The following is a 19,500-nucleotide window of genomic DNA, read 5'->3' as shown; positions in this document are numbered from 1 at the left end:
TGAAATACAATTATGCATGTTACACTAATACTGGGTTGAGGAACATTGCATTGATAAAGATAGCTTTAAATATAATTCTTAACCAAGTTTACAAACTAAACTTCAAAACTTAAAAAAAAAAAAAAACTCACTTCCACATGACTTTTTTTTCTTATGAAAAACATGAGATTCCATACCTTGTTTTTGAAGTAAACCTCAATGGGTAAAATGAAACCAGCATACCCAGATTCTTCAACTTTGTAGGGTGGGTCCTTGCACACTGAAACAGAGAAAAAACTGTATTAAACAAAAAAAAAAATTCTGAAATTTATAAGCAAACCACGAGAGTAAATCTATGTCAATAGTTGTATGTGGCACTGTTAAAGAACTGCACACACAAAGCAGGATGTATCTGTGCACAACTCAACTTGAATTTTGCAGGCAAATTTTTTTTGTCTGCATAAAACCTCCACTGTATGGACAGGAAATCTTTATCTCAAATTTGAAAACTTTATTATCAGGAAAGGGGGGGCACAACACAGCATTCCATCATACAGTGAAGAATATGAGGAAGATTAACTATGGCATTATGTTTAAATAATATCCAGGTTTTCCTTACAGGATTCAGACTTCTGTAACATACAGTGCTTATTATAAGCCACAATACCATCTTTTTCTTCAAGTTCTCAGTTTAATGCAAGGGCTTTTAGCCCCTTATTGAATGCCTACAGTATTGAATGGCAGATCTCTGAAGAAAGTGGCACTAGCTGTCAACTCCAGACAGTGACAAAAAGAAGGTTGTTACAAAACTTGGAACTGAAGCCATCTCAGCCTTCTCCTTCAATTGCAGGCAGTCTCATTTCAGAATTCAAATCCATGCAACACATAAGCAGAAGGGGAGGCTAAGCTTGAGAAACCATGCATCTAACTGCAGCATCAACTCAGAAGCTTCCCAATGCTGCATTGCTATGTATGACAAACCATGTCTGTGGCACTACCATCTCAGTGAAGGTTTCTCTACTGTAGATTGGTAAAATGATGCAATTAATAACACAAAAAAAACATTTCCTCTAGCTCTGTTGACCTAGCTGACTGGGAAAAAAAAACAAACTATCAGATGAATCACAATTTACTGAGACATATATATACTCCTTTCAGAACTGCCTGCTGGTTTGCAAAAAGAATGTATTGCAATTAACTGCGCAGGGCCTGATTCCCAAAATGATTCCTTTTAGCAAAGCACCACAGATGGGCACTTAAAATCCTTTTTGCCTCCTGGCAGGAAAAAAAAACAGAGGAGCTATAGTTTGTCAAGTGAGATTTAAAAGGCTTTGAAGAAAAGTGTTACAATAATCGGTCAAATCTCAGACATGGTTTCAGACTAAGGTCTTCAGCTGCAAATTGGATGAACCTCCCAGAACCCTCCTAGTATTTCTCCTTATATTGGCATATCTTCTCCTAAGAATTTGCCAGCATTTGAAAAACGTAAATATAATAGTCCTAGTTAAGCACAGAAGTTACAGTAATACATACTGGCAATTTTTCAGTCAGTGATAAAGAAGCTTTCCTGCTCTTCCTCTGCCTGCAGTAGAGAACTTGAGGAGAAAATCTTCACAATATTTTTGAATGGTCACACACTGAAGACTGAAATCCACTTACGCAAAAATGTGGAAAGATTAGACAGAAGATACTTAATCAGATGGAAATGCAGAGGCTTTAGAAATAGTGATTTCAGGCTGCATATTTGTGACATTGCAAATATCACATCAACTTCTTCCCAAGCTCTTAACTGGTACAGAAAACCTCATAAGCATAAATATTTTTCATTGCCTCCCTCATTAAGATCTTATTGCAGATTTATGCAGCTGTTTACTATGCTGAATAATACCTCATCAAAGTCTCATAGTTCTTCAAAGAGTCTGTAACAGCTCCCACTTTTGATAAAGCCTGGATAATGGACTGCAGAACAATCACTAGGAAACTAATTTGGGTGTCTTCCCAAACTGAAAGATGGGCTTTTAGAACAAGGAAATTTCTAGTCTTGTGAATGAAACCTTCCTGAAGAGAAATAGAAGTGACTGAGCAAAGCTCAGTGCTATTGTGTATGTGTAGACCACAGCTATTACATTTTTCTCACTTTTTTGTGGAAGCCACCACTGACAGAGTGTACTGATAGAAATGGCATTTCTGTGCACTCTAAAACAGCACTCCCTGGGATAAATTTTGTATTATTGAACTGTCATAAGGAGTAATCAGGGCTGCAATGACATTGGTTTAGACAAGCAGGAAATTATCCTAGCAAAGTATGCTGAACAGAGAAAAGAGAAGTGGCAAGAGTTAAGCAAAATGCAGAAAAGGAAGTAAAAAAAAAAAAAACAAAAAAAAAAAACCAAAAAAAACAAAAAAAAAAACCAAAAAAACAAAACAAAACAAAACAAAACAAAACCACAAAAAAAACAAAAAAAAACAAAAAACAAAAAAAAAAAAAAAAAAACAAAACAAAACCAGACAGGAGAGAAGAGGGGAAAATATAATCCCAAATCTGTAGTGCAGAAGGTAAAGCGAAACAAAAGTATATTGCAAATATAGACCAACAGAACTAAACCAACAAAAGAAACTAGGAAGGAGTGATTTTGAAAAAGGAAGCAACTGGAGACCCTAACAGATTTCCCAACTAGGCTAGGAAAGAAGTGGCTACGGTAGACTAGGTACATAAGCAGAAAACAGTACCTTGTTACAAAAAATTTTCTCCTGATGCAGAGGGACAGAGGCATTTCTTCTCTGACTGCTCCTTTCCTTTAGGTGGCACCTAAGAAAGCATTTCAAGTGCCAAACCAAGTGTCTTGAATACCATTTACCACTAAGAGTTAATTACTATGGTCAGGTTTCTTTCTTCTAAGGAAAAAGTTTATATGAACACAATTTTATCCCTCTCTGCTGTATCTTTTGAGGTAGTCCAAATTCAAGGTAGTCTCAACAACTATTAAGGTCCTGAAGGTTCCTACAGACCAGTTAAAATTTGGTGTCTGATAAGGCAGTTCCAGGGAACATCTTCCCTGAGATGCAGGGAGAAATGGGCAACAGCATACAGAATGACAAACCAGTTATAACAGTGCTTCCTGTCACAAGAGTTGTAGGTCCAGGAAAAAAAGAAGAAAAAAAACATAAGCAAAATCACACATATTTCTTTACATGCACTGGCCACAGAATAAATTGTGAGGGATTTGTCACCTGTGCAAGGCAAAATAAGGAGTTTAGCTCAGCTGATCAGAGCACAGAGGGAATACACCAACATTGTGCATTCAATCCCTGTACAGACCACTTAAATTTAGGACCTGATGACCCTTCTGGGTCCCTTCTAGAATATTCCGTGACTTAGTGGTACCGACCTGTTACTGTATCTTGGGCGGAATAATTATTTTTCTTCTCCCATAAATGAAAATGTTAGTCTTAATGTATTTGCAAAATCATTTGCAAAATAAATGGATCAACTAAAACAATTTTAGGTGCAATTTTGAAATAAAAATAGGAGCTCATGCAAAGCAATCATACTGCTGAAGTCTGTCTTTTATGTTTAGCATGTTTCATTGTACTGTGGGGTCAACATTGCTGTAACAATTGGTGTAACATTGGTGTAACTTGGTATGTTTAAGGCCACAGAATGGAAATTAGATCAAACAGGTCTCTAACTCTAGTGAAAGCTCTTTTCAAATGCTGCATAGAAGCTTGAACAAAGGTGAAACCAAATGACTAGTAAAGTTGTAAAAAGATAGAGGACTAGGGGAAGGTGTAAAAGCTAGAGCAAGAAGGCTCAGGTCCTAGGACAAGAAGAAGGTGGAATGACAGTTTTCCTTAATGCTGAAGAACCATACACACATGCACACAGGTTCAACTGCACAGGTGAGGAATTCTAGTACTGCACACACTTCAGGTGCTCACCTGCAGTATACTGTCACTTAACCTCTTGTGACAGACCACTGTTCAGGTACTCAGCTGCAATGCTAGCTATATTACAAACACCTAATTAACAGGAATAGTCAGAAACACCCTGGTTATGCTGATCCATTCATTTTGAGCTGCCTTCCTATACAAACAGGTTCCAGTAATTCATAGATAATAAGTTACTCACATGCTCCTCAACAAAACCTGCCTTCCAGCAAGCAACTGCAAGGTATTAATGGGCATCCATAACAACAACATTATCACTATTACTACTACTACTACTACTACTACTACTACTACATGATTTTATTAAAAAGGATTTCTTCTCAATAATGATTCAATATCTGTTTAGGTTATATCGCCTAATCATACTAGCCCACAGAGAGACCTTGACAAATCAGAGGGCTGGGCAATCACCAACTGTGTGAAATTTAACAAAGACAAGTGCCAAATTCTGCATCTGGAATGGGTCAACCTTGGATATGCAGACAGACTGGGAATTGAGACACTGGAGAGGACTGCTGCAGAAAGGGACCTTCCCAAATCAAGATATTCCATGAATCTGTGATACTCATTCTACTTGTAAGAAAGAAATAAGAGTGCTCCATTCTCATCTAGTGCATTCTACAACTGAACTCTTTTGAAAATGCCTGCAGAATGAATCACCCAAGATCAAAGAAAATCAGGATAAGCATTGATGATTACCTGTCCCCTGTTCTATCAGCAGAATACATCTTCTCTACAGTTCACATAAATTGCTTAAATCATTTGTCTCAAATGTTTTACTTCTTTAGTCTACAAGTGAATTATTTATTATTTCTTTATTCTACAAGTGAATTTATTCCTCTTTCACAAATGCATTCCCACGAGTTGCATCAGACATTAGCTGACACTTAAGGAACAGATGCAATCAAGCCACAATGCCACATTTCACTAACAGTGACTAATAACAACAAAATTCTAGTTAAAGCTATCTTTCTTAAAAGCTTTAACATGAGATTCATTTGCCGTTTCAACACTGTTGAACACTTAATTATGAATAGGTTTTTTGTCTTTATTAAAAATACAGTCAGAGTGAACAAATAAAGGCAGATGTTCCCTTTAAGCAGATTTCAACACAATATCAGGATGATGCAGAATAATGTCTGCAAGAATTCACACATTTTAAGTGTGCTGCAACATACTCCAGGTGGATGCCTGTAAAGAAGTGATACCTTCTTAAAGAGAACTGGTTTAACCATAAGGTTTTTCGCATTAGTATTTATAGATATTTGCCCATTATTTGCTTGTATTTGTCACACTCTGACCAACTTTTACATGAATTTAACACTAAGTTCCTTAAAAGAAGTCTCAAAACAAAGGGGTGGCATCCATTTTCAGAGGCAGGTAGATTGTGGTACCAAATCCCACCCACAGTAATAACTCAGATTTAAATATTCAGCTGTGATTTTTTTAAAAGTTCTTTGACTCTGCTATTCTACAGATTACCTTAGCAGCTGGAAAGATCCAATACTTGGATTCTTTAAAAAAAAAAAAAAAAAGAAAAGAAAATGCTGCAGCCTGTGGTGTCTCCTTAGACTGATCACCTCAGGAGGACATAAAGGTGGTCTGGGATTCGGGTTTTTTCCGATGGCCGCCGAGGAGAGACTGGAGGAGGCTGTTCTCAGAGGTTTCAAGGTTGTTTATCGCTTCTTATCTCAAAAGTTCTTTGTCCAGCAAACAGCAGTCTGTTCAGCCAGACACCCAGGGCAGAATCTGCCTGGCAGAGGCAGGACTTATCTTTTATACTCTAAATTACATACTTCATATTTACAATTATTTTCCAATACGCTACAATTTTGTTACAGTGTACAACTTTGTCCCTGTCCAATCAAAGGATGCCAAGGTGGCACTCAACATGGATGGCAGAAGAAGAAGCAGGAAGAGGCATACCACGCCCCAAATCCTCCATCTTAGCTTCAAACCCCCTAATATAAACATTTCTAAAAATCTACCTTTTCTACATTCTAACAATCTAATTTATACTTTATTTATTTTGGTGGCTTGCATTTCTTCCCTCAATGTTGGTAAATTTTTCCAGGGGCATAAATCCAGCTCCAGAGACTTTAGGGTCCCATTCCAGGGTCTTTGAGGGCCTTGCAGGGCGGTCTCAAGGCCTCCAGGGAAGCCAGGGGAATACCCTGGACTCCCACACGAAAACAGCCTGGAAGAGAACAGCTCTGTTATTTTCTAACTGCAGGTACACATTAATATAAAAAAAAAATTCTAGGCAGGCTCAAACAGAAACTAGCAAAAATTACTAAGATGAGTGCAGTTTAAATGGTATGTCCTAGACTAGGAATAAGGAGTGTGCATTTGCTTTATGCTGACACAAACTTCATGAGAAAGATAAAACCCCAAGAGAAACCACAGAAGGCACTAAAAGTTCTAAGAGTATGCTCTCAGCACATTTACAGATATATTGCATTGCCTCCCTCATACAAAGTGATCAGATCCCCACCACTCTACCAACTGGATAGGATAGCAAGATACAGCTTAAAACCCTTTAAATAAAGTGAACCCTAACTAAATTTTGGAGTGACACTTTCTGTACACACTGCCTACTCCCTAACCATTAAAAAGCTTCTTCATCAACTGAGAACAATCTTACACACAAGATAGGAGGGCAGGGAAGTCTCCAAGTCTGTGGCTGAGTTTGGACTCAATCACACCCCAGCTCCCCCAGGAATTTAGAAAGAAAGGTGTCCCACATCCCGGCCCCCACAGGAGTCGGCAGGGGGTTGGCCAGCCTTCTGGGTCCCACAGGGGGAAGGTAGATCAGGAACCCAGGGGTCAGAACCAGGAACAGGACCTTCAGCCGCTTCTTCAGATATTCTGCTAGGAGAAATGGAAATAGAAGCTATCAGCCTTTCTCATACCAAAATAAAAAAGAAATCTGAAAAACCGAAAGGGAGTTTGGCTGAGACAGTGAGATCTTTAAAGGATGATGTGGGCTACCTTGAACTTGCATGAGTCAGTCCCAGCCAACCTCCGAGATCTTTTCCAGTGTCTCTTAACCCTCTCAGAATTTGATCTGTGGGAAAGCACGTGGAAAAGATCTCTGAAGGGACTCCTAGTGGAGCTTCAGCAAAGCTCCCAGGGAGAGAAAGATGCTGATGGGAATGATAGCACTTTTGAACATTTATGTGGTGAGGGGGACTGGCTAGCCATGAGAACCAAACTTGGGTGCTATCCAGATTTGTTTTAGATAAAATCTGTCAAGCTGCAGAAAAGGTTTTTAACCAGTTACCAACAGTTGAAGCCAAGGGTAGTTATATTAATATCAAACAGTGTGCCTCAGAGAATTTCTTGCAGTTTGTCGACCAGCTTTGTGCACAAATAGAGAGGCAAGTTGAAGATCTGGTAGCACAGGCAGTATTGATTAAGGAGGTGGCTCAGAGAAATGCCGAGGAAGCCTGCCACAGGGTGATCCTAGGACTGCCCATCAACCCTCTGTCTACACTAGCACAGATGATAGAAGCAGAGCTGTTCAGTGTACCAGAGAGAAAGCTTGGACTGGCAAACTCAAAGACCGCAGCAGCTGTAACACCAGGAGTAAAGAGGCAACCAGTGTCATCAGAGCAGCTTCAATAGGTCATCTGCTTCCAGTATAAGAAGCCAGGACACTTTGCCAGAGACTGTCAACAAAGTCAGCAGCAGAAAAAGGAAAACCAGAAAGAAGGAGCAACCAACAAACAAAAAAACTGAGACCAGAATGCGCACCCGCTTCTAACATAAACGTGTACCATGATATAAATACAGCAGGCTCCACAGTGGGGAAAGCCTCTCTCTCTTAACAAAAAAGGGGGAGGAAGGGAAGCAGGGTGTGGCACAGCTGGAAAATAAAAATGACAAATGTTTCCTTAACAAAGTCTGGCAGCCTCACAGGCGCTTCAGGCTTATGACTACCAAAGCTTTTCATTTCAGTTCTCCTGGCTGGACAGTAATTGGAGTGGACCTGCCAAACAACTCGCAGAACCTGATAATAAACCACATGGGACAGGACAGTGAATATTTCGTTACTGGGGACACCTAACACACACCCCTGGAGATTGAGGTGGCTCCCATGACCATCACCTCATTCTCCTGGCACACTGCCCTCAGCCACCCTTCTATTTGGCCAGGGGGCAAATCCTCACCCAGGTCATTCCCATTCCAAAGGAGGTCCCAGTAGATGACAAAGCACCTGCCATCTACTGGGCAGAAGTGGTTTGTGAGGATAAACCCTCTATGGCGTGTGACCTAACCCATGGATCAGCCATCTCCATGTGGAAGGGTTGCTTGATGGGGGCAGATGTGACGATCATACCCGAGAGGATGCGGCCATTGGGAGTTGCAACCCGTGGCTGGCAAAATTCAAGGTGTAGAGGGGGGGATCATATTGGCAAAGATCTCAAAAAGCATCGTACAAATTGAAGGGCCGGACAGAAAACTTGCCAGTGTTCTTCTGTTTGTCACCAACTACAAGTGCACCTTATAGGGGAGAGACACCATGTCCCAGTGGGGAGTCAAATTAGTTATCCCTAAGACTCCCCAGGATTTTTAGAGGTAGCCACTATAGAGAACCCTACCCATAAGTTAACATGGCTGGATGACACCCCAATTTGGGTAGAAGAGTGGTCACTAAGTAAGGAAAAGCTCAAGGTGCTCAAGGAGCTCATGAAGGAGCCAAAGGGCACACAGAAGAGACAACAAGCCCTTGGAACTCCCCAGTCTTTGTAATAAAGAAACTGGAAAAGGGTAAGTGCCAACTGCTCCACGACCTCAGGGAAATAAACAAATTGAGGACATGGGGTCACTCCAACCTGGGATGCCTTTCCCAATGATGCCGCCCCAAAATTGGCAACTGCCTGTCCCGGACATCAAGGACTGTTTCTTCCAAATTCCCCTACACCCAGAAGATGCCCCACAGTTTGCGTTCTCGGCTTCTACTATCAATTGAGAAGCCACAATGAAGTGCTACCACTGGAGAGTACTCCCACAGGGAATGAAGTGCAGTCCCCCATCTGCCAGTGGTACGTGGCCTCATTGCTGTCCCCTGCGCACGCACAAAGAAGGGATGCCATTATCTTACACTACATGGATGATGTGCTTGTGTGTGCCCCCAGTGACTCTATATTCCAACACACACTTGACCTAATGGTTGAAGTTTTAACCTCTGCTGGATTTCAATTGCAGGAGGACAAAGTCCAAAGGATGCCACCTTGGAAATACTTGGACTTGGAGATCACTGCCCGGACTGTTCCGCAGAAATTGGAAATCGATAGTCATCCCAAACCCTAGCAGATCTCCATTCCATGTGCAGATCTTTGAACTGGGTCAGGCCCTGGCTAGGCCTCACCACTGATGACACAGACCACCTCCTCAATTTATTGAAGGGGAGAGAGACCTGGTTTCTCCCAGGAAGCCGACCCCAGAGGCAAAAGCCGCAATCAAAAAAGCATAAGAGGCTTTGGCCGAGAGGCAGGCTCATCGTTATCAGTCTGAGCTGCCTTCCAAATTCATTGTCCTGGGAAAACTGCCAGACTTGCATGGTTTGATATTCCAAAGGATCACAGTGCAGAAAGATTCACTCTTAATCATAGAGAGAGTTTTCCTCTTCCACCAACAATCCAAGACCAATCAATACCAAGCCACAAGAGCTGAGGGCTCAGCTGATCCAGAAAGCCAGGATAAGGCTGCATGAGTGGCTGGCTGTGACTTTGTGTGTATTCCACCTCCTGACCAACAAAACTCAAAAGAGAATGCTGAAGATTTGGACCCAAATTGTAAATCTGAAGTTTTTCATTGGGCCAAGTCAAAAAGAGTTGCTGTGTCCCTGCTCTATCCATGGCTCTAGGTAAATTGAGCCACCTGGAGTGCTGGGTGGTCAAACTGGAAAACTTAACATACACGGTCATCAGCTCCCTCCTAGAAGAAGAGGAAATTACCAGGCAGGCCACGCTCCAAAATCATGCTGCCATAGACTTCCTCCCGCTGCTGCATGGACACCAATGCCAGGAATCTGAAGGACTTTGCTGCATGAACCTAACTTCCAAAGCTCCCAACATCCATGCAGCCCTCCGTGAAATGAAAAGCTTGATCAGACAAGTGAAGCAAGAGTCCAAGGACTGGTTCAGTGGACTGTTCAAATGCTGGGGACTCATGGGGTGGTGGACTTCAATAGTTAAAACAATTCTGTTGTTTTTTGTTGTTCTTTTTCTTATAATGTTGGTGTTCAGAATTCTATGTTGCTTAATTTTCAAAGCCATTAACGGCTTAATTCCTACTGCCTCAGAAGTCAACCACGTAGAGCTGGCAAACCAAAAGCAGTCTAACTTGCCTGCAAATCCTAAGTGGTGGGCAAATCCATACTCTGAATCAGGATAAACTCAATACCTTTCTTTTCACTTTATTAAACAAAAAAGGGAAAGATGTTGTATTGCACTAAGTTTTGGGTTTATATTGCACTGAAAATGGTTTGTCATTTATCCCTACGGGATTTGTAGGGTTGGTTCAGCCCTCCCTTTGCCACTCCCCACTGGCGTGACCCCATTGGCAGTGGTTCGGTTTCCTCCTTCCCCTCGTCCTGGGTTTAAAATTCCCCCACTCATTTCTCTCAGTCTCTTATCCCCCTGGAATGAGTTTGGAAATAAACTGCTGGACAATTATCCTGGGAAAAGGAGCCTCCTTTATTTTCTTACCTTTCTCCATGTGGGTTCCCATCCTCCTCTGGTCCAGAACTAGCTTGGGGACCGGAGAGAGGAGGAATGCCACACCTGCCCATGAAGGAAGTAGTGAATAAATTCCTTGTTTTGCTCTGCTTGCATGCAAAGCTTTTGCTTTACGTATTAAACTGTCCTAATCTCATCCCATACGTTTCTCACTTTTATCCTTCCAGTTCTCTTCCTCATCCACTGCGGGGAAATGAATAGGCTGTTGGGTGGTGCTTAGATGCCAGCTGGGGATAAACCACAATAATACCCCCTCCAGGACTTCTAGCAGAAGGACCATTTTCCTGATATAGAAAGATCCTCAGGCAGCTGCAAATTTTCAAAGTTCAGTACACATCACAGATGGAGCAGAAGCCCCTCCTCTTGACTAAAGGACACAGAAATTTGTCAGCTATATTCTGCACTGCATACACAAGCAAAAGTCCTTATTTATACATTCAGAAGTTACTGGAAATGTGTAGCATCATACATAGTTTATGCCTGCCATTCCTTCCGTCTGCTCCCTCATATTTCCTCTGAATAAAACAGGAATGGAAAAGAGATTGGGAAAGAATAAAAACAAGTAGCTTTAAACTGATGTTATTCCTACATTCCCTGCTTTATTTCTAGATTTTTTTCAAGACAATAGCATTTTTTCAATACAGTTTTTACAATTTCTCAAAAATTACTGTTAAAAAATATACATATGTCTCAGGTATCAATGGAGTACAGCACCTGCAGAAAGCATCTGGTCTAGAAGTCTTTCTTAGACAAGCATGACACTAAAGCAAGAGAAAATCCCCTGGACAACTGAACTGCATCTAGGGCTGCCTGGATAACAACAAAATAAACCAAATGTGAATTTTTCCTGTAGATACCATTAGTATTTTAACAGTAATAAAATTTTCCAGTAATTGTGCACTAGTACATTCTCATATTTGTAAAGAAGGTACACTCCTTGGGATTTTCTTCTTAGAAAAACAGGTCTCACAATAGCAGGATTTGAAGTAATTTTTTTCTTGGTTATTAATTTATAGCTCTTTTTCCCATTAAAGTCTTTGCATAGAGAATACTTTTTCTTAACCTTCAGATAGACACTTAACACGATAAATCTTACTCTCTATTTTAACTTCATTATGCTATGCAAAGGTCAAACTGGGAATAAGCATTTCAGAGCAAACAAAGTTCATCTGTATACCAGTGATGCCATAACTGTGTCAAAATTTTGGGGTTAAATAAATTTTACAAGCAAGCCAAGACTAATTTTTTTTTTCATCACATCTCCATCCTTCATGGTTATTTTACTTCATCCACTGCAGAATAAGTAAGGCTGGAAGGGACCACAACAGAATGTGTGGTCCAACCTCCCTGCTCAAGCAGGGACATCCTAGAACATATGGCACAGGTTTGCGTCCAGACAGTTCTTCAGTATCTCCACTGAGGGAGACTCCACAGACTCTCTGGACCCTCTCCTACAGCTCCATGTCTCTCTTGTCCTGTGGAGCCCAGAACTGGACACAGCACTCCAGATGTGCCACACCAGGGCTGAGTAGTGACCAAGCTGTCCAAACAGACTTTTAACAGATCATAGCTACAGTTTTGCCTAAGAAAGCTAAGTGCTTTCTTATGTATAAAAGCCATTCATTATGCAGTACTTTAAGTCTGCTCTTTTGAAAATACCAGAAAAAAGTGAACAAAATTGCATTCGCAAAATGTTTTTTTTTCTTTTAAAAAATACCACAAAACTATTTGGAAAGCTATTGATGGAAACATTAGCAAAGTTTTACTCGTTTATATGCTATAGAAGAAACAATTTCCTCCCTAATCCCTAGCTGTACTTGTTTCTGAGAGAAACAGCACAGCGTTGTTTCCAATTTTCCAGTCAGTGACATCTTTCCAATTTCACTGTTGAGTTGTAAGCATTCTGTAAAAAGGAAATAGTTTTGATCATAATTCTGGAGGAACATTTTTGGGGATCGTAACTTAGTTACATAGATCTTGGGGGAAAAACAAAAAAGTGCAGTGCTTCCTAGTAACATTTACATAAGCAAACTGCTAATGCTAATTTATTTTTTTTTTACCAAATATACAAAAAAATACCCAATCCTTTTTCAGACACCATTATCATACAAAAATTCTTCTAAAATCACTGGCAAAGCTAAGTTTTGGGTGTGTGAAGAATATTTCAATGGAAACAGTAAAAGTGCTGCTCTTTGCATGCATTTATCCTGCCATGGTATGCCTCTGTGTCCTAGGTTACAATGTAAAGATGTGCCCAAAGGTATGTATTCTAACACCATCTGCTGAAACCAGGTGGGGCAGTGATCCTTGTCTCTCTGGGAGATATCCTCTGCTAATGGGCCATCTGTTAAAACCAGGTGGCGCAGTATTCTTTATCTTTCCCATGACCCATCCTTCCTCCAGGGAGATATCGTCTGTTAATGGGCCATTGAGTCTCACTGCATGACTGATGAAATGACAGCATCCCACTAGGAGATGCTTCAGCCAGGAGGAAGAGCCAAACATTTCCCATCTCGATAAAAAACTGAGATTTGGAACACCAAAGCTGCCCTTACCGCTGGTTTCTAGAGGACAAGAGCTACCAGACCTTTCTACAGGATCACTACTTCAACAAGACCACTTCATCTGGACTGCTACCACCACCCTAACTAGCGGGGTGTCAGGCTGTATTCTGATTCTATCAGTGGTTTTCTTTTGCACTAGTGCATGTATTTTATTTTTCTCTTTTTTTTTTCCCTTATTAAATTGTATTTCTGACTTGGAGTCTCTCACTGGTTTTGCTTTCAAACCATCACACTCTGGCACATATTTTCTCCATGTATTGTATTGATTAAATAACAGTTTGAAAAATAGAGAGTAGAGACAATTCACTGTAAACATCTTGAACAAAAATTAGAGTGCATACCACCAGCCAGACACACAGGAAACAAGTCATCTTAAACCACCCTAGTTTCATGAGCGGTCATGACTTAAAAAGAGACTGCAGAGGAACAAAACAACACTTTTCTTCAGTTTTGATAAGGGGAATATGATTCACTTTGGGTGAAGAAAGGCAATTCAAACCTGCAAGATGATGTATTTGTGACAATTTCCATCTAAAACACAACTCCATTTAACATTTATTTAAAATTCTCTCAGGAATTAGAGCAGATATTGTCTAGAAGACATTAAATTAGTCAAAATGGAAATCATCATTTTACGCTACTATATCATATGTTTTCAAAGGAGTCATGCTTTCAAATTTTTTATATAAAAGCAGACTTTTTTAGCTTGGAGACAATTTATGCAAAGTATTACTTCCTATAGTAGATTGGTTGATTTGCAATAGTTACTTGCACAAGAAGGGTTTTTAAATTCTGACATATTTAATTCTGGAGGTTCCTTAATCCACTTTTTTTTTTACTTATTATTTATTTTGGTTTTTTTGTTTGTTTGGGTATTTGAAATCTCAGATTATATCCAGATAGGAATGCTTGTTTCCTCCCCCTGGGTGCAGAAACTCACACTGGGATGATGTAATTTTATCAATCCTGCAGTGAGTCCTGATGGCCCATTAACAGAAAATCTTCCCCCAAGAGAGAGCTACCAGGGATGAGTCATGGAAGAGACAATACTGCTCCACCAGGTCTTAACAGCTCATGGAAATGGTGATAGAATGCACACTTTTGGTTACATCTTACATTGTAACCTAAGACAGTGGTTCTCTGGGTTTTTCCATTAGCAATTGCCCTATGAAATTGTATGAATACATGCATCTTAGATTTTGATCCCAGTTTGATCATCACAGATTTGAGAAAACCCCTAAGCACAGTGTGTATGCAATTTGTTGTTAAGCAACTAAAAGAAAGGCTATGTGTCTATGTTTCTCTAATCATAGCAAAACTCTTAAGAAGGCATCCCCATTCATTTTTCTGTATGTTTCAGAAATCTTTCCACCAGCCAAGAGTTTTAAAAATATCATGATACAAAGACAGGTGATGCTAGTTTTTAAATTCATGATGTTCCTAGTAATTTAATTTCAATAAGGTAAGCACAAAACTCAATAGACACCAGCCACAAGTTTGACTGTCACATTTTTGGAGCATCTGTGTCTTTGAATTTCATTTTAGACAGACTGAGATTACAGGAAATGCTGAAGGAGATGGAAAAGATCAGTCACACAGTTGTCACCTGTAGAAATCCCTAAACAGGCTTTCTGTAGGTCTTGAGATGAGAAACATGTTGATCTCTGCTATTTAATAATTTACTTTTAAGAGTCCTCTAAGCCAAACCTTGCTAATATAAATAAAAGTAGGACTAAGCTAAGAAGAGCAATCAAAGCTCCATATATAGCAAATTAACTATTTTTAGAATATTTCACCACGATCTTCCAAAACATTCTGAAGTTACTTTATGAAGAATATTTACTTATGTACACAAAAGAAAATATGACAAAAACCAATTAAGCCATATAATGGTCCACATAGTAGTAGCAATGAAACACTCTTCATTTTCCTCAACTGTTTACATGCCTCTGAGGACAGCACAAAGGACCAAACCACCATCTGCTTGAGGCCAGATTTTGGGGAAAGGACAAATCAACAGTATCTTTTCTTTGCACTTCATTTAGTTAAGAGCAAAAGACAGAAAGACTGAAATTAATGTTGAGCCATTCTGAATTTTTCCTTCATCAGCAATCACAAACAGACTTTCTTAAGCTTTCCCACAGACAGAGCAAGCTGAAGCATTAAGAGACCCAAGACAAGAGTGAGTAATAGTAAGGATGGCCACTTTAGAAGTAGTGGTACACAACAGGAGAGAATTGTCCAGTAATAAAAAACCCACAGCAAAGACAGTCTTAAAACAAGGCTAAAAGTTGAATGCAGGGTCAAGATAGTGTAACAGCTCCTACTTGAAGACTTCAGAACCAATAAAAATAGTAGGGTGTACCGGAGAAGTAGCACATAGACATAATGTACTGCAGGGAAAAAGTCTTTGCGAAACAGAACAAATACAAAACACGCACACTAGCAATCTTAATTTTATTTATTGAACACAGATTGTTCTGACTTTCATCTTTATTAGTGAGGTATTTTTTAGTATGAGTGCTATTTGCAACATTTATTAATGAGTGAATATAAGACAGGTACCCTACTGAGAAAAAACCCTTGATAAAAGAGAACTATGTTATGTTCCAGTGAGCATAATGACAATCAGCTGATTTAATGTAACTTCCTACATTTAACAGGACAATAACTAACAAATGGTAACCAATGTAGAGAAAAACATACAATAAGAATTTTAAAAGACCTGCATCTAAACTAAGATTCAATTTTAAGTAACAGCCACTTAACACTTAGTCCACTTCATCTTCACTATGCTCATAAATAGGTTACCTCAGTAAACTGGATGACTGACTATTTCAGTTAAATATGTATCTGCTTTTTTGCAGTCTATCAATTATTCTGGGTAACAGAATTGCTGTAATACTCATGAGATGTTTACTTACCCTCAGATTAGAGCATAAAATCAGGAAAAGTTGAGAAACCTCAAAGGAAGTATTAAAAAGCATAAACTGCCACACCACTGAGAAGAACTAAACTAAACCTGTGACACACTTTAGTCAAGTAACATAAATAGGGTGCACAATCATGTGCCTACAAATGCCACTGACACAACATACACATGAAAATTAACTATTTAAGACAGCATGCCCTTTCACAAACAGATAATCATTTACCTCAATTTTTAGCCTGAACTCTCATCAAAAGACTCTCACAACACTTCCCAACAATAAGGACTAATTACCGTGACTTCAGAAGACATCAGTTACCTAAAGAGGACGCTTAACACTATGTGATAGTAAATATTCCCTTGGAACTGCCCATCCTTTAAACCACCTAACCCACTTAATCTCTATTTGCTGTCATATCTGTACATGCACACACAGCACCTGAGCGTTTCAAACCAGTAATTACTTTAAGAGACACAGTAAAGCTCATACAAATACATACAGCAGCTATAGGAAATACAAGAAACTGAAACAATATGGTAAAGAAAATACCAGTGGGATTATGTCACTTTCTGAAAGTGGCATGTTACCAGCTTCAGCATCTAATTTCACTCCCATCTTAAAAAAAAAAAAAAAAAAAAAAAAAAAAGCTTCAAAGCAGCAGTTCCACAAAAGTAGGAGTCTGTGGCCCTAAACACATTACACTTCATACTTACGACATCCCAGAATGAACTCACATATTTGAACACATATGTGGCAGTCCTTCACAGGATAACTGTAAAGCCTCTAGGGAAGAGGTGTATAGCACTTCAGTACTGGTTCTGGCTGGGACAGAATTACATTTTTCAAGTGTCTTAAACGAGGCTACCATAAGCAAATTCTTGCTACCTAGCCCCAGTTATCAAGCTGGAAGGCAACACACACCAAATTTCCTGTGAACCTACAAGCTACAGTTTGTGAAAGTGTTTAAACTCAAATCTATGTATTTTCTACAAGAAATATGCTTGCTAAGTTAAAGTGATCAATCTCCATTGTTAGTTTAATGTAAATATTTTAACTATTGAACTATGAAATTTTCACCTTTGCACCTTTACTGACTTTACAGCAGAGAATCTGCCAGAAAACCCCCAAGGTTCATCTGCCAGTGACCTAAGCATTTGGCAGAGACTTTGGAGTATGGCTTCAACGCTATTAATAAAATAAGTAAGTCCCATAGAACTAAAGAAAGAATAAAACCCTGGTGTTATATCAGTATATAGACTTGCGCTGAATACTTTCTTTGGTTTATTTCTGCTCTTCTCTTTTGTCATCCCCCAACCAGCTCTCTCAGAAAAGTAGGTAGAAGAATCCATATTCCTGCCACTGCTGTTGCCTGCACGAACAATGCAAAAAAGAGCTATGACTGTCCTAGGTGTTCAGATAACCATAATTCTACACCTAACATTTGGCAGCTGCCCATATATTTTAGCCTTTGAAAGCATACATAACTGTGTAGGCAATGTGATGCCTGGACTACAAGTCAATCCATCCAACTCCTCCAAGGAAACTAAAACTGCATGAAGATCCTCAACTGGAGACTTAAAAAGCCTTCCGGTTTGTCTCTTGTATCTTCTTTCAGTGTTCCCCCTATTGTTTTCAGCACTTTTGGTCCCTCAGCTTATGTTTAAGGGGCATGGAATAGCTTCATGGTGATTGTCTGTCCCAGAACAAAAGCAGTAACTAAAAACAGCAGTCTTTGAACAGTGTTTTTAAGAACAGTGTTCTTAGGAAGCATAAGGTAAAAGCTTCTCTAATATCCCACCTCCTCCCCTGGAAACAATTTCCTTTAGCAAGTAAAGGTGACAGGATTTGCTTATTACATATTTCTAAACAAACCTTTTGGATTTTTTTACTTTAATGCTCTGACCTAGGACAGCTCATTTATTTCCTGTAGTCTGCTTCCAGGAGGCACAAAGAAGGATCTTTTCCACCACACTTTATAATGAGAACATGATTCTTTAAAAATGGTGCAGCTGGTTAGTGTTTGACACCCACCAAACAAATGGGAAAATAATTCAGATTAAGGGTGATGACTGGGAATCAGTTACCAAATTAATCTTGAATATAATGCTTCATTAGTTATTCATTTGGAAGAAACATGTGGATATAGAGTTACCAGCAATTCCTTCTACCTCCCAACTCTCATTCTCTTTGACTGTGATCATTATTACCTTTTGAAGTTCTTGCTTTGCTCACTTCCCTCTAAATGTTGTTAATATTGACATATTTTGATCATGCAACATGTTTAAGCTGACATTCTCTTTAAAAACAGTTCATTTATCCTCCTAGTCCTAGGAAACATTACCAGGCTTCATCAGAAAGTAAAGGCAGACGGACAAACTGTGCGTGCACTTTTGTTTCCCATTCCTTCTCATCATTCCAAGAGCAGAAATTCAGAAGAATGGGATTCAACATTTACTCTTCTGCCTCAGAGGGGTCAAGTAAAATGACTAGAGGGAAAGCAATCAGTTCATCCTCCCTAGATATGTTAGGGCTACGCTGAGAAATATAACATTAGAAAAAAGCAGCATGATTTTTCAGGAGTTACAGAAAAACGGAAAAGCTACAGTCTTAGTCTTGAAAGTTTCACACAAGGTAACAGATGTATAATACCGTTTCCTTCATCACCTTGTCACATGGTGGCTACAAAATGGGGATCACAGAAAAAACAAAAGAATGCATACCATTAATGCTTAAATGCCTCACAAGAAGATAGAAGGTTTGACTAAGACACAAAAGCAGTTCTCAGAACAGCCCTGACTTACCCCACATTTTCTATGGGGTGTGGCCTGTGTGCCTTGGGCATCTTCACCTGTTCTCAAGGCTTCTATCCAGGGTGTTTTTTAGTTTCTGGGGGAAGGATAAACCCCACACATTTCCGAGGACTTAGCAAGTGTTGATGCGTATCTAGGCTGATGGGTCAGGAAGAGGGACAGTGGAAAAGGCCAATATCAACCTCTGTGTTTGCTGTCTGTCCTACAGCAGTGGAAGCAATTTGGGTCTGCCCTCCCTTCCACAAGGTAGTAATTTTCCTAAGATAAGGAAAAAGTTAACAACGAGCATTTTCAGGATGTTTTCTGAGGGATATGTAGAAGTCAGAAAAAAAAAAACCTTGGTTCCCTAAGGAAAGCAGTATAGCTTACATGTTTCTTATTGCCAGCCATGCTGGTTAAGATCCACTTATGCACTGCTCATAGTACAACTTAAGTTTTAGTTCCCACTGAATTTGATTGCCTCCTTGTCTGCTCTTTGCTTACAGTAAAAATTGCTTCAACAAAGCATTTGTATTCTGACCAT

At 39.6% G+C, this 19,500-nt stretch overlaps 1 protein-coding gene across 2 annotated transcripts in view; it reads right to left on the bottom strand.

The window, feature by feature from the left end:
• MLLT3 (MLLT3 super elongation complex subunit) overlaps window positions 1-19,500 on the bottom strand; it is a 116,526-nt gene that overhangs the window by 58,628 nt on the left and 38,398 nt on the right. For both annotated transcript variants that reach the window (XM_056514404.1, XM_056514405.1), the window contains exon 3: window positions 177-259. In XM_056514404.1, the coding sequence (XP_056370379.1) occupies window positions 177-259 (83 nt within the window). The remainder of the gene's footprint in view (window positions 1-176; window positions 260-19,500) is intronic.

Source organism: Oenanthe melanoleuca, chromosome Z (genome assembly GCF_029582105.1).
Source record: "Oenanthe melanoleuca isolate GR-GAL-2019-014 chromosome Z, OMel1.0, whole genome shotgun sequence".
Lineage (NCBI taxonomy): Eukaryota > Metazoa > Chordata > Aves > Passeriformes > Muscicapidae > Oenanthe > Oenanthe melanoleuca.
Note: the sequence above shows the minus strand (reverse complement) of the source record. Positions and strands in the feature narration are given on the sequence as shown.